This window comes from Archocentrus centrarchus, chromosome 15 (assembly GCF_007364275.1).
Source record: "Archocentrus centrarchus isolate MPI-CPG fArcCen1 chromosome 15, fArcCen1, whole genome shotgun sequence".
Classification (NCBI taxonomy): domain Eukaryota; kingdom Metazoa; phylum Chordata; class Actinopteri; order Cichliformes; family Cichlidae; genus Archocentrus; species Archocentrus centrarchus.
The window spans coordinates 13,279,730-13,305,982 of record NC_044360.1 but is presented as its reverse complement, the minus strand read 5'-3'; the positions used below and the strand labels follow the sequence as shown (position 1 = coordinate 13,305,982).

The following is a 26,253-nucleotide window of genomic DNA, read 5'->3' as shown; positions in this document are numbered from 1 at the left end:
TTTATTTTTTCCTTATTTTGCCTGTTTGTGTTACACTCTGTTTAGTGAAATCAGGCCTAAATCCACAAACCATCGTAGTCACAACTGCAACTATTGCATAAATACAAAGCAACGTACAGGTGATGCTCAAAAACGTGTCTTGACTTGAATGAAACACAAAAAGAGGTTACAGTGCACAATGGCAAGAGGAAACAAAATGCAAACATTCACAGCAAAAAAAAAAAAGAAAGGAACTTTTTTTTTTCCTGTCAGCTTTGGTTTTATGTGGTGCAATCTGTCACTAATCAAAAAAGTGGGTTCACATAATGACAACAAACAGGCTTTACAGAGGAGGCGATGCAACGTGTACCATGAGGGTGACCCTGCTAACAAAGGCTGTAAAAGGGGGGGGGCACAAGACGGCGATTAGACAAGCGTGACTCAGGGGGGGCGTGGGGCGATTTATGTCCATGCTCACCTGTCCAGAAAAAAAAAAGCACCAGATTTTAGGCATCCATATGAGGTACTAAAAATCATACGCAAGTAAACTTTTCACGGATGGTCATGATTGGTTCTTTCCTCGCAGCGACAGCGTTTCTGTGCAACATGTCTTCATCAAGATTGACAGAATAATTAACAAAACCACAAAAAAGAGAAAAAAAATATACAGAAAGCTCTTATTAGCTCAAATAAGTTCCAAACAATAAATATGTAGAATAAATTCAGAGAAGATAAAACACACACACACACACACACACACACACAACTTCAATCAGTCTGAAAAAGGTAAACCAAAAGATCCGTCATAAACATTAGTGCGCTAAACCTTAGTGAGTGTAGATTCGACTTGTAAAGGGAACATCTCCCTTTTCCAAGAGCTTCATATATAACTTCAATTCAAGCAATGATACTGTATTTATATAGAAATGTTTTAATAAATGTGCAGTGCTTAGTATTAAGGATTAAAGTAATTTATTATTACACAATCTGTTTTTTTTTTCTCTAAAGATATTGAGATTTATTGGCTTTGTCCCTGCCCATTCAAAAAAAAAGCCAAACAAGCCAACTCTTATCTGGAAAAAACTTGGAAGTGTGCTTTTTTCAGTGCCCATACTGAATGGATATAAAGTGTTTGACTCAATGCTGGTATATTTCCTTATACTCTTTTTAAATTTTTTTTTTTTTTTAACAACCACATGCATTTACATCTATGGATAAAGATTTTTTTTCCTTTACACTTAGAACTCAAATCAAAATTTTGCATTCGTAAACCTTTGTTCTCTCTGTTAGACTCAGGCTGATCTGAGTAAGGTGTTTAATGTATATCCGAGTGCCGGTGTGTGCCAGAAGAGCAGTAGTGTCTTCTGTCATGGGGAGGTCGGGTGGGGGCTCGTGGTTCCCTGTCCTCTCCTGAAGACTTTTCACAGTTTGTCCGTGTCAGGAAAGGAGAAAACAACAACAACAACAAAAAAAATCCCCAAATCAAAGAAAAACTAAAAGAGAGAGGATGGGGGAGGAGTCCTGCCCCCCGCAGACAGCCTCCCTCCACTTCAGCTTCGTCACTCCTCATCATCATCGTCTTCCTCCTCCTCGCCATCTGACAGCGAGGCGCAGGGGCGGATCTGCCGGTAGCCGTCCAGCCACTTCTCCACCATCTGGGTGACAAGCGGGTGGTTGCGGCGGCGGGAGCTCTTCTGAAGAGCAACCAAAACGCCGCCCTCTGTCACACAGCAGTCCAACCACTCCCGCAGGAGTTTCTCCTGTTGCTCTTCATTACCCATCTGAAGGACAGGAGGGAACAGATATGACCATCAGAGGGAGCCATATAACTTGACTACAGTCGAGATACCGTATACTTCTTCTGAACAATGTCTCAGAGCAGAAGAGAGACTTCTGCACAAAATAAACAGGTTTCAGGTCAGTCCCTTTCTTGAAGTCTATCTTTGTAAAGATTTGCAAAGGGACACAGTCCAGACCACATCTACCTGCTGCTGAACTTCCTGAAACAGCTTGTTTGCAGTATAGGTTCTTCCCCTGTGACATTTCTATATGTAACACATTTGCATGTTTCTAGCAGATAGTTTTCACACCCACAAACAAAGACTGGCAGCTGCCGCTAAGTCTGACATTTTTATTTACTGGCTAGATTTGCTTTCGCTAACTAAGTCTAAAATGAGGAAATTGCACCAGGTGTTCTGGTGTTGCTTGCTGAAGCAGATACTTTTGTCTTCATGCTTGTCTGACACCAGAGGAACTGCAGACTGAGAGAATTTCTTTATTTTTGACAGCAACGTCCCTGCAAGAGTAAATAAATCCTTTATGTTAAATGCTGCACGCTAGTTTTAGTAGTTCTGAACATATAACTATGGGCCACAGATATGTCAAAGCTGTATTTCTGAAAAACCATCACCACCAGTTCAGTAAACAAGTACTGGTAGTGGGTTACCATGTTTTCATGCCACTTTTTTTTAATGCTATAGGGTAGCTTTAACTCAATTTTAGTGTTACTAATTAGCATATATCTGTGTCTGTATGTTGCACCCATACAGTTTTGGGATGCACCACATTAGCCAGCTGATAACAGCTCTCCACCTTTGGTCCAAATGTGATTATATCTGGCTCCTAACATTAACAGTGATGGCCAAAACACTGACACAGAGACTTCAAAATCTGGAGTCCAGAAATCATTGGGCAATGACATGATGGCTGCATCCATCTTTCATATACAGTCTATGCATTTTTGGTTAGAATCCCTGACAGTTTGTAGGTGAAAAGCCAAAAAGGGAAATCAGGAAGTGCGTCTGCTGATGAGTTCAAAAATTAAACAAGAAGGAAGCTGATTCTCTGAGAAATCACAGTACAGATTAACTTTTTTTGCTGGTCAATAGAAAGTGTGCAGGCTACATACATCTTTTATTTACAGTCTATGTTTGTACCTGTAAATGAGCATAATGTGGGCGCTTAGTACAAGTTTAAAAACACTAAATCCTTACTTCCTGCGCCGAGAGGAAGTGAATATGAAGCAGCTTCCTCTCACTGTCGACCAGAGGCAGGAACGTCACTGTCACGTCATCATCCGTGTTGAGGTTGGCGCCTGCGCCGCGATTGTCAAAGCCATCGTTCTCCATGGCCACCAGTGCTGAGAAGTGGCCCCGAGTGTAACCCAGAGCGATGGGGCTCTTCCAGCAGAAACTCTGCTCCCATAAAAGAGGCAAGTATACACCTGGAGGGAAAGCAGGAAGGACACAAAGAGAATTGGTTTGCCAATGTGCCAGTTTAAGTCATTATACAATATGTAACTATATTTTGGTATTGCATAAAAACATACATATACATGTAATGTACAAATAATCATAGCTACTTAACATTTCTAACCCAATTTTTCTGAGCAAATTCATGGTCAGTTATGGAGTAGCTGCACAATAAAATAACCTCTCTTCACTTCAGAACTGCTTGTAATGCAGTACAATACATTATTCATCTTGAAGACGACATAAAAAAATACCACTGCTGGAATCTTTTAAACACTGTTTAACAGAAAAGGATGTCCATTTTGGTATTGGGGTTATTTTTAGAGTAAACTTAATATATTAATTTGAATATTTCTGTTCCAGTGAAACTTTGAAAGTTCCAAACGACTGCTAAGCACACCCCACGATTCAGAAGTTTGAAGAACCACCTTTAGTAGGAATAATTTGAAGTAATCTTTTTCTGTATGACTTCATCAGTCTCTCATATCATTGCGGAGGCCCACTCTTCTTGACAATGTTGCTTCAGTTCCTTGAAGGTTTGTGGACATTTGTTCATACACAGCTCTCTTAAGGTCCAACTACAGAATTTCAGTTTGGGTTGATGTTTGCACTTTGACTGGGTCACTGAAACAGCTTGGGTGCGTTCCAATAGTCCATTTTGCTTAGGAAGCTCCAAACTGAGAAGCAGTCTGCCACACAGGTGCTTCCACCTGTGTGGCAGACATAATAAGAACTATTTGAAGGAGCTTCATTGCTTCCTTTATTAACGCCTCCAGCATAGGGCACACTGGGACTGCCATAGCAACGGGCCATGTGACCATTCATGAACATGATCAACAAAACTGACAAAGTGGCGCAGATCATGTAAATGTTAATTTTAATTGCATTTTCCATTTCATGCCATAACCTGCTAGAATGTTTTGAATTTTCAACAAGAGCCTGTTAAATGCACAGCTGGACTCCGAACATCACACAGCTTTTTGTATTTATTTCTCTAAATCCAGATTATGAACTGTTATATGAACTGTATCTACTGTTGTATTGCAGCCTTTAGGATGATCATGAATTAATTTTTAATTTTGGTCAGCTGGGGTAAGTGATGGATGGAGAGAATTTTACTTCAGTCAAAGAAATCCTAAACAACAAGAAGGAAAGGAGTGACAATGAATCACAATTCAGCTGGTAAATATAAGAAAATAAGATGTATACATATATAAATAAGATTAATTTTACAGGCCATGGGACACATTTATTAAAGAGGGCAAATTATTGTGATACCACAATCGCAGGGTGATCCACTAACAGTGCTACAATTTATATACAAAGACCCAACCAGTTCACTTCAATAATTAATAACCAGCATTTTACAAAGAGCAGCGCAAAACAGCGGCTCAAAAACAAGTGGACCTGATGAGGGAGCCGAGGAAGAGCATGATGTAAGCCTACAACCAAAATACAGGTTTTACATATTTGTTTCTCTCTGAAAACAGCCACTGGGATCAATGAGAAGAGACTGAAGGAGAATCAGTATACTTCTGATATAAGGAATAACTTTGCTGATAGAAAACCCTGGGTGTGCTGTTAGAGGTCCTGAGGACTGAGACTCAGGTGGAGCGCAGGATTTATACAGAGGCGAGCTGAATTATTACAAACTGCTCCACCATATAAACTTGAAATCTGTGTGTAACAGCTGATCTTTATGATGTATAGAAAAACACAAACGTTATTTACCGTCAGATCACGAGCCATCTGTCTGTTAATGAAGGTACTGTTACTGTACCACGTGGGTAAATGCACAGTAATGTTTTCATCAAGGTCAAGAAAAAGTGGTTAGGAAAAGTAGGTATGAGGTACTTTTGGAACGCACCCCTCATTCTTTTCTTTTTCAGTTGTTCAGTTGTAGACTTAATGTGCCTGGGATCACTGTCCTGCTGTATGACCCAGTTTGGTCCAAACATAACTGTCAGACAGATGGCCTCAAATCTAGAGAGAAGCCATACTTGTCTTCTAACTGTAACTGAACTTTAACATTTAACATACAGAGTCCGAGATGTAGCTCTTGTTTTTTGTTGCAGTTTCTCTGAGCAATGCGAGGTCTGACCTTGGGGCGAATTTGCTGGGACATCCACTCCTGGAAAGATTGCGACGTCGTGTTAAAACATACCCGTATGTATCCAGACCAGCAAACTGCCAGAACTTTTTTTTTTAATAGAGATGCTCACATTTGCTGATTAGTAGCACCTGGCTGCTACTTACCCTCTTGATTCCTATGGAAGCAGTAAGGGTTTCAATATCTAGTTTTTTTTTACAGGTTTGTAGAAAGTCCACAAAGAAAGCACTAGTTAACCCTCACAAATAAATGGAGAAACAGTTATGGAAACATTTGTGATGACTTGTATGGGGGTAGAAGTACAGCTCAGCAGAAATTAAAATACTCAAAATACAAGTTACTGTGTATTAAAAACGATGCTTGAATAAATGTCCTACAACAGTCATTGCTGACTTGCAAATACAAAACCTCTGTAACCGATGCCACTGTTGAGAAGCCTGTGTGTTGCTGCTCTCCTGGTAACTGCTGTGGTTTTACTGGGTTCACTTGTTCACATTTTAACTGAGGCACCCCACCCCTCTCTATAGGCGCCCATAAGCACGCCTTCCTCTCTGTGTGTTTTACATTAGCTCCTGGCAACAGTAAATCACCGTCCATCAGGCAGCCTTTACCACAAGCAGTTGGCCCTTACAGAGCACTTTCATCATCCCCTGCACAGCATCACTCAGCAGGCAAATTGAATCCAGACTGTTTTTACTGCTAGTTGTAAAGGTGGACCCCGGTCTCTGTGCTCTCAGGATTGTTTGACTGCTGATGGTTTACATATGTTCAGCTGTATCTGGATGTGTCTAAAACCACAACACAATTCCTCTGTGCTCCTCTGTCTCAGCGCGACATTTTTTTTTTTTAATTTTGATTTTTTTTTTTGTCATTTTGAGCAACATGGTGCAAAATTACTCATTAAATGAAAAACACTGGACTAATAACTGTTGTAAACAGCACTTACTGACAGATCAGAGGGGCAGTTATGTCAGCTATGAATGTTATGCAGACACATGTAGGCTGGAGCTGTTTCACAAAGAAAGCCTAGTCCTTCTACGTCCACTGGAATGAAGCTGAACTCAACAGATATTTAACCCAAACATCGTTAATTTTTGCTCACCTTGAAAGCGGGTGTACCCGAGTGTTTCACCACGGAAACTTTTGTAATACTTCACTCCGTAGACGATGATAGGCCTACGAAGTATGTGTGCAAGAACAAAAATGTGGGTCTGTTCCAAGCTGGATCCTGGCTGTAAAAGAAAACACATAAAAAGTTAAAAAAAAAAAAAAAAAACAACACACTTGGGCTAGGGAAACTACAAAGTGAAGGTTCTTGAATGCTGCCAGGATAATCTAAATGTGAAAACATGAGAAACACTCACAATTAATGAGCTTTCACGCCCAGATGTAATAACAGTCCACCCTAATACTTAGTCAGTGAGGTCACAAAGAGCAGTGAGAAACAGAGAAGTGCTGATGACAGACAGGATGCACTTTCAGAGGGCACTACAGGTTAAGCATACTGTGCCAAGAGCAGTAAAGCTTCTTGCATAATTCACACATTATTAGCGTGTCACATTTTAAGCACATCAAGCTCCTGTCCTCCATGTTAATGTGTGTGTGTGTGTGTGTTTACTTTCATGTACCTGGCTGGCAAGGGACAGGATGAAAGCCCAGTCTTCCTGCCACTGTTCCTCTCGGAGAGAAAAGTGCAGACCGAAGCTTTGGGAATACCACGACTCCCACTCCTTCCAGCGCGTGTAAAACCTGCACACACGCACAAACACACACACACTGTTTAGCTCGTGACATTATTTGACCTCCGTGCAGCAAGGCGTGGGCTTGCAATTGACTACATTCCTCCATGTCTGTCGTGGTTTGGGCTGAATGGCATTGCTCTTTATATCTAAATAGCAATTATCTCACTGAAAACCCAGAGTTTCTCACAAATAGATGTGTCACACTGGGATTTGGAGTCAGTCTCAGTGCCCCTCCACTCAAAAATGTGCCTTCGTTTTTGTGTGTGTGTGTGTTTTTGTCTCTTGTGTGCAGAACAATTTATGTGAGTTTAATACCAGAAGCCTGTTTTCAATTTTCATCTGCCTGATGTAGAAAGCTTGTACCTATAAGCATATTTTGGAACATCACAATCATTTTGGAGCCACTTGTGATTCAGTATGCAACTTAAATAGTGTCATGCGGAAATTTAAAGCAGAGAATGGTCATTTCAATTAAACTAAGAAGATGGAGGAGTCATTTTAGATCTTTAAGGGCATAAAATAACTGACAGCCCAAATGCAAACTTTATAGTATTTATACTCTATTTTTATAAGACTTTAAACATGCCTGCGCCTTTAAACTGCTTTAATACCCCCAAAGCTCAGGTTTGTTAATCTGCTCCAAAATGTGTCTTCTTCAGCTAGTCCTAGTTTCTCCTTTCTCTGATCTGTGTATAAGCTGCCAATCTAAACCTTGGATTCTGAGTGCACACCCCACAGACATGCTAAAAAAAACCAAAATCTAAAGTCAAAGCTCTTGTTGTCCTTTAGTGATGCACTTTAGCTCAATCATTTCATGTTTTCATGTTCTACAAATGTTTATGTGTAAAATATCAGCTAAACATAAGAGAAGAAACTGGATAAGACATGGACATCTCGCTACTGCTTCACTGGTAATAGGTGAATTAAGAGTAAAAATAACCTGTTTATTCAGTCTATAGTACTTAGACATAAAAAAAAGCATTTTTTTCCTCCAATGTATTTGCCTAAGTAAACTGGATGCTAACTACAGTTATTAAAAAGAGCAATTTACAAGCTCCAATTCCTGTTAACACCCACCTAAAATGTATGTATGATGTACTGTGTCATTGACTAACATGGTGTGAATATGTTTAATACAAGATGCAAATCAGGCATGCACGTACACCTAGTCCCCAGCGTGCAGCCCTTACCAGTGAGAACAGTCATGCAGACTGTCGTGGAGGGTTTTGCGGAGCACTGAGTCTTTGTCATAGATGCCCCACGTAGCCTGCAACACAGAGTCAAGGAGGCAGTCCCCAGCTGTGCGGTTCCAGAGGGCATACAGTCGACTGTCTAACCTAGTCCCAAGTTCCAGGGACCAGTTGATGATGGGAGACTCCTCTTCAAGTTCTGAACAAGATGGGAGACAAGATTAAGTAAAATCAATAAATCCATCAATCTATTCATCCATCATGTGCTTATCCAATTATCTCTGCTAAAAACAAAAACAAACAAAAAACAAACAAAACGACCCACATCAAGTGGTACTGATACCCGATACAAAGGCCATGGTGTTTCAGTATAATGAAAATAGTTCTGACATAAGAGTTTCTGCTTGCAAACCACAAAACCAGATGATTACTAAGGGTCAGGTTATAACAGAGAGCCAGATAAGATAAAGCAGACAGATACTCTATGGAACAAACATGCTGTAAATTGTAATGGAATGCACCAGCTCATGGTTTTTTTTTTTGGTCTGCTTTGGGTTGTAGAACTGCTGCTTAAATAGATCAATGTCTGATTCATTTAGCAGCTCAGCATAAGAAAATCAATTTGTCTTTTCTCACTTTAAATTAGACTAAGAAGTCAATTATTCTTGACACAACTACACAAAGCTCCCACCACTGATTGGTCCCTTCTTTATGATATTTTGTGCTCTGATAGTTTTGCATGCTGTTATTTATTTATTTATTTTTTGTTTATTTGTTTCCTGCAATTTTGTAAGGATGTTACAAGGCCAGGTAACAAGGTTTTAAAGAGTACCATATACCCTTGTCCTACTCCCTTAACCTGAAAAAGGAGAAAGATTCCTAAATTAAAATGCAAAGGTGAAGGTGACAGAAGGATTTCTGTTTACACTGCAGTCCCTGATACAATGTTTGGCACACACTGAGATGATGAAACACTGAGAAGGGCACACAAATTAGCAGGAAGTTTAAGAAAGAAAGGTGCTGCCTTTTAAATGTGTTTATGCGTGGGCTAAAAGGAAGTACAATCATTCAACAGGGATCAAAGAAATTCCTAAAACTCAATTAGGCTGATTAGCACAGAGGCAACTGGTACATATCCTGAAGTGAGACCACCTGGCAGTGTGACAAACATGCAGAAAAAAAACCCTCTGTTGGCAAGAGAGAAAATACAAGCAAGACAACATTGCCAGCCCTCTGCAGCCTCCCTGTTACAGTACACAGTTTGTTAGGGCACTCCCTTTGTGTGCCAAGCAGCCATACCATCGGGGGGGGGGGATCTGGTTTCTCTCTCACACTCTCATAACAATTGAGTGAATACTTGAGAACAGCATGTGATAGGTGTTCATAAAGCAGAAAAGAGTAAACATTTCACCTTTTTGTACGTCTCGGTCCAGCACCTCATCAAACAGTTTTTCCTGAACTGCTGGAGGCAAATCCTCAATGTCTGAAACACAAAGGAGAGGGATGCAGGAAACTTCTTGGTTTAATTTACATTTTGCTTGATGGATGTGTGCATCTTTATTTTAACTACCTGTAAAACTTTACTAAAGCGACTGAAAAATTGCTGTGACTCATCTCAACTCAAGCCACCATGCTTTCTTCTCTCAAACAACAGCCCGTGGCTTTCACTGCCAGCCCTGAGCTCTTGTCAACACAGTAGCTTATTCTTTAGCAAAAATAAATGAATGCATTGACTTTGTGGAACTGAACAGAATGGGTTTCTATACTGGCCAGAAGCCAAGGTTGGCATTGTCCTGAACACTCTGCAAAACAAAAATCCTTAGCTTAGCTACCAGCAACAGCCTGAACCATAACAGCTATTCCACACAATAAAATTAAACAGAAATAGCACTGAATACATGCAATTTTACTGAAAGACACTGGGAAAAATACTAAATATGGCTTTGCTATGAATGAAAGTCGAGCATAGTTGGTGCATAGTTGGCAGTATATGGTATTTTCAGTATGCTATTCCAGTACTCAAACAGTGTAGCCTCCATGTTGTGGCAGCTGGAAACAGACAACCGTAGCATTATGTCCCCGCAGCACTCGAACAACAAGCAATCTTATATGCCAGAAGTAAACAAAACGAGCGTTCTGATACACAGTTGGAAAGCCAGAAGGAATGGCTTGGCTGGGGTTTTTTTCAGCTGCAGAGTTTTATTTTCTCCTTGTGTAGAAAGCACACTTTGACAGCTTTTGGAGTTTATGAACTGTTTTTTGTTTGTTTGTTTTTTTTGCCATCAAAGAGGTTAATATTTTTGGCTGTATTTATTTGTTTGCTTTGCTTATGAGTTGCTGACCTGCAGGCAGGGTGAATGTCACTAGATCAGTGAGGAAATAGCAGGTGAAGTCTCCCTTGCGCTGATGAAGAGAGGCTGCTACCTCACGGCGGATCTGCTCTGTTAGCTCAGGACAAACCATGGCTGGAATGCACTTGGCTGCCTGTTGGGATACCTGCAGAGAGGAGAGAATATGGAGCGGGAATTAAAATCTACATGAAGAGTATAGGGCACAGGGGCTAAGAACTGAGCAAGAGCAATTTCTACAATTGTGAAACATTTCAAAAGAAACCATAAAAATAAAAAATGCTATCTGAAATGATACAAAGCCAACTGTATGCAATGCTCCATTGATGTCTAAGAAGAATAAAACTAAACAGTCATAGCTTCAGCTGCCTGAAATAAGTCACTTGACTTCGATAAAACCTGATCAGAGGTGTTAAGATAAAGAGATTCGCAGAGACTGGAAAAACATGAGTGTATATTTAACTTAAAGTGACCTTCTATAGAGGGAAAATTTAGGAGCAAAGATTTAAACCAATAACTGGGTGATAAGCTTGAAGAATCAAATTTATTTCGCTATTTAAATAAATCCAGTGAATTTCTGGAGATGCCGTTAAAACAAATTCCACCACAGTCGCAGCCTGAACACTTAGGAAAGTCATTAATTTTTGTGTCTTTAGGCAGGAGACTTGGATGACTGTGTTCTGAGCTAATTTTACTTTCACTAATCAAATCTAAATCACCTCTAGGACACTGCAAGTTCAAGCAGGTGTCAGCTCTGGAGCGTTTTGGGGACGTGATCCAATGGTTACTCACTAACCCTCTTGGAAAAGAAACTGGGGCAGCGGCTGAGTGTGGGAGGAGAGGTGTGTGTACAGATAATCCGGAATCACAGAGTTGAAGGCAAGAGGGATGCAGTCAGCATCAGCACATGCACAGTTCAAGCAGACACACACGCACGCGTGCGCTCAGTGAGCCTCGCTGCACAGACACACCAGAGCACTGAACATACAATACTAATGCAATTAAATAATTACAGACAGAGAAACAGATTATTATATGCTTTGAGCAGAGCGAGTGTGCAGCTGAATCGTAGTTCCTCTCCTTACTAAAAACACTCTGGTCCAAGGACTTCTCCTGGCTGACCTCACTACATGAGAGTACGGGAAGAAGCTGCATCATCTCTGACACAAAAAGAAATGCTGTGGCCTGCAAATTTTTATGATCCAGTTTTGGGGTCTAGCAAATGCTCTTTATTCATAAATAAAACTACAATTACTGGGTTGATACGCTAGAAGATCAAGTCAAGCAATAGTATTTTTCCTTGCTACAAATATTTGCATCTAACTAAAAGAAAAATGGGTTGTACTTTCTTTAAAGTGCCACATATGTACCTGTCATCTAATTAATACTTGCCCGCAGAACTTGTACATTTGCACACTTATTATGCTCAGTCTTTGAAAAGATTTTTAAGATTGAGCCTAATTATAATTCTGTCCACCCATTTCCTTAATCGCATCTCAAACTAGGGGCACAGGATGGATCAACCTATCTCAGCTGACCCTGAGTGAGCGACTGGGTACAACCTAGGGCTACACAATTAATTGAATGTTAATCTCGATTGTGATTTTGGCTTGCCGCAATTAGCTGAACATTATCAGCCAATACTGAAAATGTGTGCTTCACAATCACAAAGCAAAAGCAAATCAAGTGCTCCCTAAATTGTTGCTTGATGACATGCCTGCAGATCCCAGTTACTGCCATTCCCTGCATCATGGACCTTGAAGTTTCCTGGATGTAGTCTGGATAAGTAACACTACATTAAAAGACAGATATGCAATGGATAACAGGCTGTGAAAGCAAAAATAAAATGTCTGGTACAGCAGAAGTCGAAGAACTTGTTCCTATAGGTGGGTCATCATCAGTTGCTTGGAAATACTTTGGATTTAGGCAAAGTGGTGTTAACGAAGAACAAATCATATGCAAAGAGTGCTGTAGAGTTGCACTTGCACTGCAAAGCAGCACAACTAACTTATTCAACACCTGAAAACACACCACTAACTGCAGTACAACAAATGCATGACGGCCAAGAAAAACAATGCAATGGTTGCTAACGTGAAATAGTCCATCATCAACTCATACATCAGTAAAAGTGAGACTGTACAGCATGTCAGCATATCCATTAAACTCACAAAGACGCACTGAAATCACCAACGCAGTCACATTCCATTAGGCCAAATATAAGTGTACAGTAAAGAAATGATGAGAAATGAAAGCTTCAGGAAAATGATAAACATGCTGGACAAAAAAAAAAAAAGTTTTCTCCTTGTGTGATTATTTCACCCAAAACTGTATGCAACACGTCACAGGAGGAATAGAATAGGAGCAGTGTAGAGCTCAGTGTGACATGTGAATAAAACATTTCTGGCATTAAAAATCAATAAATACTTGTGGTAAATAATACTGATCTCAATATTGATCAAAACAATTGTGATATTTATTTTAGCTGTAATTGTGCAGCCCTATCCTGACATGTCACCAGCACATCACAGGGCTAACACAGAGAGACAAACAACCATTTACACGCTGACATTCACACCTGCAGCCAATTCAAAACCCTCCATCAGTCTAACAGGTATGTCTTTGGACTGTAGAGCTTGGAGGACACCTGCATAGGCAAAAGAGACCACAGTGGTTGTGTGCTGGTTCTATGCAAAGTTTTACAGATGATCATATACAGTTGAGTACCTCCCGCAGAGAACACAGAAGTCATAATATACAAACAGCGTCTTTGTAATGAAGTGAAACTAGGTGTTAAAAATAATTAAAATGCCCACTTAAGTCTACTGTGCTGTTGCTGTTTTGGATGATTTCAGACAAGTGTGTCTGTGTTGGATGCATACCCAAAATCCTTCACTCTACACGGCTAAAGCGCTACGCAAATGGACACAAGCACAACATCACAATTTCTGCTACAGCGACAACATTTAAACAGAAAACCCCCAGCCGATCAGCTGTCTCACTGTGAGGCGACTGTGCTAACCACTGCACATTTAATCATACTGATCTACAGAATAACATATATAGCCATGTATTTAAAATGGTCTAGTGTTTGGATGATGTAAAAACATCATTCAAAAAGCCGATACCTTAGGGCAGGGGATTTCTGAAAGAGAACAATGTCTCCACTGACCTCTGTGAGTAATACTGCCAGCATGTCCTGTCTCTGGAAGCGGATGGCCAGGTGAACAAGCGTGAAGCCATCATCGAACGCTGAGGGCCGGTTTAATAGGCGCACCTCGTCAGATGTTAGCTGTCTCGCGATGTCACCTCCTGATGTCTTGTAGGCTTCCACAGCTGCCAGGTCGCCTTCTACAACACCTTTCAGACAAAGAGGGGGAAGGAAAAAGGTCACATTAATTAATAAACTGAACAAGTGGCCACTGTGGACGTTCCGAAGGGAAGACCTTTTCTTTTGATACCTTTGACCCATATAAGCATTTTTCATTAAAATGCACTTAACTGGCAATCATTTTCATGAAGAAAATGTAAACATAAAATTAAAAAGGATCTGCTGAGAAAAATAAAAGCTTTATCAGTTCACTTTTGGCTGCCGACAAATCAGAAATGAGCAGACATGCTGACCACTGTAGTGAAATCACACAACAGAGGCATAAAAAGACAACCTTGCACAGAGGTCAGTCTACACTACACTACAATATATGAAATATTCGGGATCTGAATGTGCTTTATCTCTGTGGCAGCTGCAACAGCTTTGAGACTTTGCTGACTTTGAAGTCAAGGGGAAAAGACATCGGGGGGGCGCACTGTGATCTGTCAGTTTTTTTTTCACCTCCTTAATCTTCAAGTTTAGGTTGTAGCATGAGCGCTGAAGGATATGTTTGAGCAGACAGAGGCAGCTGTTAGCTTGTCTGCTCTTTTCCGGGTTAAGTGTAAATGAAACAATTTATGTCAACCTCCTGAGCACAAACTCAAACAGTGATCAGCTCTTGAAGTGTTGCATTCTGCTGGAAAACTTATGGGTAATTTTGTGAGGAAAAAAAAAATGTAATTAAAATTGATGAGCGCCTCCCACTAACCCTCCAAGAACCAGCTGATTTTTTAAAATATATTTACTAACTTTAGCATATTTAATGAACCAATACAAAATTTTACCCTTATATATTATGCAAACTGCATTACAAGCGCACATAGGGGTGGATCAAAATTTTGAACTTTTTAATTTGCCGTATTTTCTTCTGCATTTTTGAGACTTCATAAGAACAAATAGTAACATGAAGTTATCAGCAAAAAAACAAAAACATACTCCCATCACTAGTTTAAATCATTATAGGGAACATCACAATCTTTTCCCTTAAAAATCACACATAAGGTGACTAGCTAGATATTTAGTGACAAACTCACACATGTGATTTGTGGACATTAACCATTTTTACTTAGGAGGGACTGCATGCATAAAAGTTGACTAATTCAATTCAATTCAATTCAATTTTATTTAAATAGCGCCACATCACAACAACAGTCATGTGAAGGTGCTTTATACTATAATATAAAGAAGTAAGTAATAAATACATGAACTAGTTTTTCAGCATCACTCTGAAACAGAATTTTTCTAGTTTTAGAAATATTGCACAAATGCAAAAAAAAGCAGTCCTACATATCTGTTTAATACGTGCATTGAAAGACATATCCTGGTCAAAAATGACTCCAAGGTTTACTGGAGGCCAAAGTAATGCCAGTTAGACACCATCTTTCTAAGATTTTAAGGGCTGAGTACAATAACCTCAGTTTTATCACAAAAGCTAAAGCTGACAGTGTAAGTGATTTAAAAAAAAAAAAAAATTATTTTTTTAGACAATAAATACTACACTGAAACAAGCAAATTCACTGTTGAAAATGAACTGAAAACAAAACTTTTAACCTAAATAAAAATAAAAACTAATGGAAAAAAAGCAAAGCCATAATAATAATTCTGGTGCCAGCCTCTACACTGTAAACCCAGATTTTGATTCCACTTAAAAGTTCATATTACTTAAAATTACCTAGAATGTGAACATTACTTGTTAATGTTGAGTAGACTGTACTTTTTGATGGTCTGTCTTATTGTAATCATGGGTTTGAGTTCAAACAAGTTAATATCATCAAGTTTTGCACCTGCTAAAAATCTAGTTTATACCAGTTTAAACAGACTAGATTAATGAGCAGCAGCATGGTGGCATGATGGTTAGCACTGCTGCCTCACAGGTAGAATGCCATCTAGAAGGTCTGGGTTCAAGTTCACCGTGGCCCACGCCTCTTGCTGTGTGGAGTTTGAAATAGCAGATATTTGGTTTTTGTTCACACTCTCTAATATAGTTTTTTATTGTTCCATTGACAAATGTTATTTGTAAATGTTAAAGGACCAGCATTCAGCAGGGCTGAGTTTTATCATGTTTGTTTATTTACCAAATTTAAACAGACACAGTTCAACACTGTAAAAAATATTTTTCTTACTGGGCAGCATGGTGATGTGGTGGTTAGCACTGCTGCTTCACAGCTAGAATAGCTATCTAATAGTCTGGGTTCGATTCCACCTTGGGCTGGGCCTCTTGCTGTGTGGAGTTTGTATGTTGTCCCTGTGTGGGTTTCCTCCCTTAATCTGAAGACATGCAGTTACTGGGGTTAGGTTAATTGGTCCCTGTAAATTGCCCACAGGTGTGAATGGTTGTCTGTGTCAGCCCTACAACAGGCTGGTGACCTGTATAGGGTGTATCCTGCATCTTACTGCCTTGTCAGCTGGGATAGGCTCCAGCCCCCCCACAACCATGAAGAGTATAGGGAGAATGATTGATCAAAAGACATTTTATTTTTTCATTAACTATAAAATATAAGTTTGGTCAATTATAACATACAATCTAGTTCAACTGGAGATGGAGTAGTGCTGACTTAACAGGCTAAGTTAAATAAATGGGTGGTGATTGCTTAAACTAAGTATCTTCAGTTACTGAAACTCTGTTATTAGTACATTCAACTTAGATCTTTCATTCCATTCCAAAATGTCTCGAGTACACTGAACATAGACCCCTGCACTTATTCAACTGTTTCATTACTTAAAAACTTCAAGGCAATGAGTTACCTTGGTTTTTTAAAGTAGATTCAACTTATCCGGGTTTACAGTGTAGTTCTGTGATCCAACACAGTGAGATAAAATGATTTATTAGGAGTTTAAGCTGTAAACTACTTCGACAAATGTGTTTTGATGGCAAATGAAAAAAAATAAAATAAAAGTATAAATTTCTTCCAAATACTACACAGCTACAGAAATACACTCTTCCCATTTCTAGCATATACAGTAAATGCCCGTGTGGTATTCTCTCGTACATTTGATAGCATTAAACACTGTTGCGCTTTTGTTCTCACGTCAAAGGACCACACACAATGCTCAGCTGCATAATCTGCATGTGAGTGAGAGCGAGAGAGACATGGAGTGGGTAGAAGGACTTGCTGTGCCATGTGGAGCTGACTAGCACTGTGAGGGATGAGGAGAGAAACTACACAATAGAAGCGCAGCATGATAGAGAGGATCACAAAACCACTTTCCACAAAACACTCCATTAGTGTGGGTGTGCCTGTAGCCCTGCAGTCAGTACTGTACTCACAGATCCTTCGGTGAACACAAAAGGCTGCAATACGCAAACAGACATACACTTAAAAGACAGGCCGGTGTGACAGAGTGGATCAGACTAAGTGATTCTTGTCCTTTTCTCCTACAAAGCAAATGCCATTTCAATAATGGGGCTAGTGTCCACCTCCATCACTGCAGAATCAACAAATGAATGTGGATGATTGAAAGTCTATTTGCGATTGGTACAGTTTCCTGTTTAAACAGCCGCTTCAGAGTAAAACTTTAAATATTCTGCCATTATAGGGCTCTGCCTTCCTGTTCAAGGACACCTGGACTGGAGATAATAAATATCTTGCAGGAGGACTGTTTAAAAAAAAAGCATGCACATCTTAAAGAGCACATAAATTAATAAAACTCAACTGAATTTCCAAAGACATGTAATACTGTGTGGTACTGTGTGGGTTGGCCAAGTGGCATCTTTAGTGTTGGTGTTTTGTTACTCCAAGTGCTAATAGTAACATGTGGACTTTACTTGCAATCACATAGCGAAATGACTGCCCTGAAAGAGGTCTTTAGTAGTGAGCAGCCTGCTGGTACTAACACAGAAGTGTGCTTTTAGTGTGAAAGGCTAGCAAGACAGCATCAAAGCATACCTACACTGTTTTAGCATTTTACAATATAACACTTACGATTTGCTGCATCCTAACAAATGTTACCAGATTTTATTATTTCACATTACTTTGGAAAAACAGACATCAAGAAACACTGCGTCATTGCATGCATTTCTGTTGCTTTTACATATATTTAATGTCAGGTTGACCTAAATCTTACATAAAAGTAGCGTAGAAGAATTCTTATTTTTATTCTTCTTATTTATATATTTTTACTACTCATTATCAGCTGCAGGTACAAAATACATTATACTGTGCATTGTACTGTGTATAACTGTGCATGTGACAAATAAACTTCATCTTAACTTATATTCATGATTCTAAGAGAACTAAAAACAATGTATCATTACAACTGCCTCTACAGGCACGTTACAGTTGGACCATTACTGCAGGAAATCTGTCCTTAATAAACTTTTTGCATTTATTTTATATACTTGCTTCATAAAATGTATTTTTTTTTTGTGCATATCTGACAGTGAGACTGGTGGATTTAAATTAAGGTTCTGACTGATCCATAACATAAGCTACAAGGCTATATATAGTGCCAAATGTGTGATATTATTACCGAGTTATTACTTTTATCATTTGTAATTCAACCCAGAAAGGAGGACATGGGGTTGTACATTCCTTTTGTGTTCACATTGGCTTCCTTTGACTACGCACCTGTTTCCTTTCACATTCCTAAAGTAGGAGGATCCGAGCCTTTGAACTGCATGAACAACCCCCTTTTTCACAAAAAAACAAAAAAAACCCCCAAAACAAAACAAAAAAGAAAGTTGGTATGTGTAAAATGTAGATAAAATATGATGTTTTGCAAAATCATTTGGATCCTGTTTAACTGAAAATGTTAAATAGACAATATATCTAAAGTTAAACCTGAGAAAGTGTATTGTTTTCTGAAAAATGTATGGTCATTTTGAATTTCGTGCCAGCAGCAAAAGGAACCATGCCCACAAACAATACATAATAGCTGTGGCACTAAATTAAAACAACACAGTCACAGTATGGGTTCAGGAACGCTTGAGAAAACTAAACACAGTTGCTAACTGCATCCACAAATCCAAGTTAAAAGTGGGAAATCATGGTTGCTGCATCCTCCAGGCCAAAAAGAGGAGAGAGAGACAGAGATCATCTGGCTTGTGCAGGAGCTGAAATGCCAGCATATGAGATGTTATGGCGACGCATCATTGCACATAGCAACTTGCACATCTGTAATTTGCACAGCATTAATTCAAAATTATGCCATCCAGACTACACATTTCCCAGGAAAGGCCTTCCTTTTTTCAGCAAGACGATGGCAAGTCAACACCCCTCCCTTACTACAACAGCGTGACTCTCTAATAAACTCTCCAGGTGCTAAATGAGTCTGCCTGCAGTCCAGACTCATTACCCATTACAAAAACAACAATACTTTTTTTTTTTTTGTTAAAACATTTGATATGTTTGAATGAATAAGGGTTTTACATGATTTGCTCATCACTGCTTTCCTTACATGTAACATAGATTTCCCACCTTTATGAAAACATAACTCAAGTCAGGATTTTTCCCAAACCACCATTCTTATATACAGTACCAGTCAAAAGTACTTTATTTATTTACCAACACAAACACCACACATGTAAGCAACATTAGTTCAGTTCGAGGAGTAGGTCTAGGATCATGCACACTGTGCAAGAGTGAAGGTAAATTCTACAGCCACAGGCATTTTTTATTTTTGACTTCTGTTACATGGGCTGTGCTAATTTTAGTGCAGCAGGCCCCTCGGGAAACAAGCTCAGCTATCGGGAAACTAAGGCCACGATTTTAAAACTCTAGGAGTGAAATGGTATTTACTTTGTCCCCAGCACTTCATCACAGGTTTTTTGATTCAACACAAGGTTTTCTTAGTCGACCGCTACGTTAAAACTACTGACAGATGAAGTGGATAACATTAAGAATCTATTTATAAAGCAACGATCTGCAGCAAAATCTGAGTTGATTCACGTGGATGCTACTTCAAGGCACCACTACTGAAAGATTGTGCAGAACTGCAGACCCCCACCCCCCAACCTTCCGACTGTTCAGGTGTGACTTGAGGACCAAGATAAAGCCAACAGCGTTGACCTGACCACCGAACTCATGAGTCATATGTGACTGAACAGTCGCAGGACACAGCAGAAACATCCCAATCCAGTCAGGGCATCACTGTAATCACATTATATTTTCTGTAATAATGTAAGCCATTACTGTACTAATTTCAGTAATTATATTAGTTACTAATCAAACAATTATGCCGTTATTTGTATTACATAAATTATTCAATTATCTGAATGATAAGCAGATAAATGAAAATCAAATGTGCCTTTTTTTTTTGCATCTGGACTATGAATATGACTAGGAAAAATGGCAGGGTGGCCTACAAATTTTGAGGAACTGGTCTTCCCCTTAGACATAGGATGAGGAGTGTAGTCATTCGAGAGGGGCTGAGAATAGAGCCGCTACACCTCCACGTCGAAAAGAGCCAGTTGAGGTGGTTCAGGCATGCCTCCTGGGCACCTCTTGGGTGAGGTGTTCCAGGCATGTCCTACTGGGAGGAGGCCCCGGGGCAGAATCCCGAAAAAACTGGAGATTATATCTCTCAGCCAGCCTGGGAACACCTCGGTGTTCCCCCAGATAAGCTGGAGGCTGTGGGTGGGGAGAGGGAGGTCTGGGTTTCTCTGCTTAGGCTGCTGCCCCTGCAACCCGGTCCCAGATAAGCAGAAGAAGATGGATGGATGGATGACCTTCATTTTTATTGCATGAAAGGACAAGAATGTGACTGTAAAGTGCCAACTGGGTCTAGGTCACTAACAACTATCCACTGCTGCTAACACAAATGTTTGTCTTTGTAAGCATCTGCAAAGACAACATGTTGACACAAAGCTAGTAGTGAAGAACCCTGGATCCAGAGTGATGCTAAAGCTAAGTGCATGCTGCCCTCAGCCAAGCAGCCAAAACTTGAACAAAGAATAAAAGTCGTGATGAGCAGTCAGGCTTGTACCCATACCGAGTTCTACAGCAGAATCTCTGTGGCCTCAACATATTTGTGAAGTGCTCTATGGGCTGGTTTTCATACTTAAACACTAAAAGAAAGACTCATTAGGATAGGAATTTGTGTCAGTGTGTAGGACTGTACATTACAGTACAGTACATTACATATCAAGTAATATAACAAATTAGCTTTCTACAGGGAGTAATTAACAAAATATATTACGTTTTTAAAAATGTTACTCCAGTGCTGCTCAGGACACACCCTACCACCCACTGTACCCAAAAGATCTGCTGTCAGACACCACAAGACACCATGAGAGGAGGCGTTCAATGTTCAAGTCAGAGTTGTGTTAAGAGCACGAGGGACACCTACACATTACTAGGCAAGTGGTTTTAATGTTGATCGTGTACGTCTACACGCTTGCACGCCTGAAATGTTTCAGCAGCGCAACAGATGCTGTTTATCAAAACACGCAGCCTTAAAAACATGTGATTTCTATTAATGTTGTATGTGTTATTTCAGATTTAACGCTTTAGTCTGGCTTCATGCAAGACCAGAACCCGTGACCAAGCCTGATGTAGAACCGCATAACCACCGTGACATCTCCCATTTGTTAGAGACGACCTGTTATGAAGCCAAAAGCTGGGTGTTTTCCTCGCTGCCATCTTGGTGTTTTCAAACCAAACCTGACAAGACAAGCAAGCGGTAGATCTGACTGCCAAACTGAGGACGCCGTATGCTAATTAGCTAACAATTCAAGATTAACAAGTCATTAGCAAATAAGCACACCCTGGACAAGCCTTATATTTGTGCCTATTGAAAATCATAATGTACAAAATAAGCTTCATATTTTATTCAAAAACCCTCCCAATCTAGTGACTAAGCCAATAAAGTCACCAAGAAAGGTCACAGAGCAAGTGGGCAAGAGCAGTTTTCTAGTGGACTTCTATATCAGTGGATGTGTTTTTTGCAATCAGAAAAGTTCCCCTCTGCTGGGTATGAAAAAGATTTCAGATTTAAGGCACTTCTGCATTGGCTTTTCAGATCCAGAAGCTGCAGCCATTTGTATATCATGTATCTGTAGAATTCATGCTGAACATACCCAAAACAGACAAACTTTATCCAAAGTAGATTTGCTGTGTCAGCGCTGACAGAAAGAGCAAAAGTTGAATTTGTGTAACTCGAAAGCTGCATTAATGTTTAATTCACTGATGAATGTTTTACATGTCTTAGTGGATATTTTTTCATTTCATTTTAGACTTAAATGTATATCAGCTATTTTTAAAATGGAGCATTGGTGACAATTTTAAATGTTATTTACTCTTACTAACAACATGGCAACATGTGAGCACCTTAACTCTTGCATTCTGACTGTTGGCAAAATAAGAAAAACAATATGCATATGTCATTTCCATTTTGGTAAACTGTATCTGGCATTTTCGCCTCAAGAACAAATGAGGCAGATATTGACTTATAACATAAACCTCAACTCCAGATATAAAATTTTCCAAAGTATGTCTTAGTGAGCTTGCCAAATAGGGAGTGACTTTAGACATGGCTTGGGTTTCTTTTCCTTTAACAGAAGAGGAATGAATTAGGGGACATTTCAAATCAGATAAGGAAAGCTAACACTCAAATACACTTAAAAAAAAAGAAAAAAAAAAGTCATGCCTACTTGCATCCAAAATTTTGGCCAGATGAGATTAGGTCCCACTGGGACAAGCCACACAGACATAGAGGATTTCACCATCTGAGAAGCAGCAAGAGTCTCTGAGCAGAACCAAAAGTAAACTCTGTTTCTTTTCTGTCTTACAGGCTCTGAGGAATGTAGCAGGATAAAAAGACATGATTATTAATCACTGCAAGGGCTTCATTGGTCTACCAAATGCAAGCGTGACTGTCAAATTTGTGCAGTTGGTATAACACAGAATAATCATCTGTCAGAGAGACAGATAGGGAAAACAGACGGGAGGTTGAGTGGGTGTGCAGAACAAACTACTCATCCATGAAAAAGGCAGAAGAAAGAGTAAGACAGTGGTGTAAAAGAGGGAAAAAGCAATAACTAGTTGTTCTTATAATGTGCATCCTTCCTCCCACTCTCCATTCGCCAGTGTACAGTGTGGGTGGCCGGACACTTGCTGTGTTTCTAGTGAAGTTTTTACTAGCTGAGTGCAGAGGACTTCCAACCATACACAGAATGTCAGCATCATTACAATAAAATGCAAAATAATCTAGGTACAGTTCTATAAACTGTTTAGTAAACAATTGCTTTGCAGGTTGTAAGACTAATACTGTGAATCACTCACACAAATTTGGGAAAATTCCACTTCACGGTGTTGGCCTGACATATTATTCAACTGATTCACCTGACTCACTGCACACCTCATAACACAACAAAAATACAAGTCAAATATAATTCAGTGTAATCATACATCCTTAAAACTCACCAACACAAGCATTGAGGAACAGCCAGTCACTCCGTCTCATCCTGTTCTTAATCTGCTTCAGTTTTTTGAAATCCACCTCAAGATCTTCTTTGCTCCCAATCCCAGCCCCTGATGCCAGTTCAATCCTCTGAAAGTCCATGTTCACCTCTGACTCCCGTTTTGAGGTTGGAGGTGACCTTCTCTGGCTGGTGCTACAACCCCCTATCCCACCTACCACACCTACTCCTTGACCAACCACATGGCCAACAACAGCCCTCCTGTTGTCCCTGTCCTGTTCAATAAGTTTTGAGGATGGTTGCTGGCTCTCAGGTTCCGATGCCAGTTCGATGGGCTCAGCCAGAAGACTATTGGGTCTGGGGTGATCACACACAACACACTTGAGTGCCTTGGCCCAGTTTTCATAAGTGCAGGCAGTGCAGGTCCAGTGCTGTGCATGAGTGTTGAGCCTGTTACGGTCATTATATTCCTCACAAGTGTCTGTAGTGGTGGTTGGGGGAGAGGGACGACATCCAGAGCCTGAGGTCTGGGGTGATTCTGTGGGGCTGCGTGGCTGCTGGGCATGATGTCCTTGATGGGTTGCATGCTGCCCATGCTGTCGCTGTTGAGCCTGCTGCCTCTGGCACAGGCACTGGGTACAACGGATAGCTCGAGGCCAGTTCAGATAGGTGCACATATGGCACGACCACTTACTACTTGTCTCGGGTGCATCAGCAATGCGAACACGGGGTCGGGCACTGGAGTCTGGACATATAAGTAAGCTGGATCCCCCCTGAGATGAACTGTTGCTGAGGCCTGCAGGGTCCCACTGATGCACACTGGCATCCAGGGCAGGACTGCTCTTGAAGGGCTCCTCAGTAATGATGGCACCCCCGCTGGGCCTCTGAGCGCGGCACATGGTGCACTTGATGGCTGACGGCCAGTTCTCGTATGTGCAGTATTCACAGGCCCACTTGGCAACCAGCTCAGTCATCGTCGCACCGCCGCTGAGGGAGGCTTCCTGCCGTTCAGAGGGACTCAACTTGGCAGATCCACTCAAGGAGATCACACAGCAAGCAGTACACTAGGGTTTAAAAGAAAAAAAAAAAAGTCAAATAAATAAGAAAATAAAAAACAAACCACAGTATCTTATGACTCAAAGGCAAACACTTCTGGGAGGTAAAGGGATTAATAGTAAGCTTTAAAGAAATGTTTCTGGGTTTAAATGAGCAAAAATATGTTGTTAACTTTTCCAAACAAAGCCTGCTTTATTACAGCCATCTATGCCACTCAGTATTTATTGCCAATCAAATTTCAAATATACAATTATGCCCACTCTCGATCTGGTACCAATTTGTAGCAGTAACCAAAGCAATGTTTATAGACCCACAAAAGCAAGGGCAGAGTTGCAGCCTGGAGTGCAACACTAAACCCTGACACTGACTATAAAACACATACAGTAAGTTATATACACCAGGCACATGTGTCCTACCAGCAGGCAGGGTAACAAGAGACAAGGACGGATGAAACCTGACGCCCAGCAGGGAGGCGCGTGACTGGTTAAGAGACTTACGCACTGAAACCAAATTCGCGGTAAAGCTAATTAAAACCTGAAATGATCCAAACCGTATGTGCGCCCCGCTGTATTCTGAATACTATTTACAAAATAAAAGATAACGCTGGCTCGACGAGTCAGCTCTGTAGTCCCGTTACTGTTTACGCCACGCCTCCAAGTTTACCAACACACCGTGAGAAATTCAACAAATTCGTGAGTCTGCATATTCTGAAAAGAACTGTGTCCAGCAGCTAAGGCACTCACAACCGACTAACAAACTGTTAATACAGCCCGCTGTAATAAACCTGAGTTTATTTAAATGAGCATTTGACTGGTTTCATTTGCAGCCAGCAGTAGTAAACTAACAAAAGAGGCTGTACGGCTGTACCGCGTCTTAACGGAACCACGGACCCAGCTAGCTGTCACTTATCTTCCATGGCAACCGTTCGGTTGCCAGCCAGGATTTATGGCCAAGCTAGCTGGCTGCGGCTCGCTAACGTTACGGGATTATGTTTTGCCCGTAACCGTCTGAGAGGCCCTTATCAACTCTACGGGAAGGTGTCGTAACGCTGTAACCCTCACCTTTTGCTTCGCTGTGTTTACACTCCTCAGTCCCCCCCGCTGCAGCGAAAACCAATAGAGTTCCTTCCCCCCTCCTGGTCGGAGAAACCAACTCCAATCCGAACTCAGGCTTCTCTCACTTGGACGACACTAGCCGCATATTTACTTCTTTTGGGGGCGCCGTTTACTTGGCAGTTGACAGTCCACACATACCACGGAGCAAGAACCCCCCCCAGGTCCCGTCCCTCGGCCTGTCGGTTCTGATCTTTTAAATCATTGTTATCCTTTTCCCGTTTTCCACAAAAACCAAGCGGACAGGCTTTAATGGCGGAACGGGGGAAGGGAAGCAGCCGAGGAAGGGCTTAAAAAAATACACTACGAGGGAGAGCAGAGCTCTGGGCCGTGTTACAGTCAGAGGCAGGATCAGGATTTACCACCCGAATCTGCCAAGCAAGCCGATTGGTTGATGTTTGTGTATCCCTTGATACCGACCAATCACATTCTACGTCTCTCATTCCAATTGTTAAAAGGCTCAGTGAAAGGGAAACAGACTCGAATAACATGGTAATAACGGAAAGAGCGAATAGAGAATATCTACTTTCAGTCGGCAGGCGCAGTTAGTTACAGTAAAATCTGTTTGTTTTTAAATTTATGCATCGCAATATGTTACATCTCTGCCAATCAACCACGTGGTACCCCCCCCCCCCCCCCCCAAAAAAAAAGGGATGAAGGGATGATGTCATCGTAAAAATACTGCAGCAAGCAGTCTGCAGTAATGCATGACAGCTTGACCAACAGTTCCCAGCGTGAAA

General features: G+C 40.6%; 1 protein-coding gene across 1 annotated transcript; it reads right to left on the bottom strand.

The window, feature by feature from the left end:
- zranb1b (zinc finger, RAN-binding domain containing 1b) lies at positions 1–25,861 on the bottom strand. Its single transcript, XM_030748151.1, has 10 exons — positions 25,463–25,861; positions 23,350–24,409; positions 13,790–13,977; positions 10,615–10,768; positions 9,684–9,755; positions 8,273–8,471; positions 6,969–7,089; positions 6,443–6,572; positions 2,973–3,202; positions 1–1,760 (listed from the first exon to the last, which is right to left on the bottom strand). Exons 2-10 carry the CDS (start codon positions 24,317–24,319, stop codon positions 1,539–1,541), a joined length of 2,286 nt encoding a protein of 761 aa, XP_030604011.1. The 5' UTR covers positions 24,320–24,409; positions 25,463–25,861; the 3' UTR covers positions 1–1,538.
- Positions 25,862–26,253: the final 392 nt, after the last annotated feature.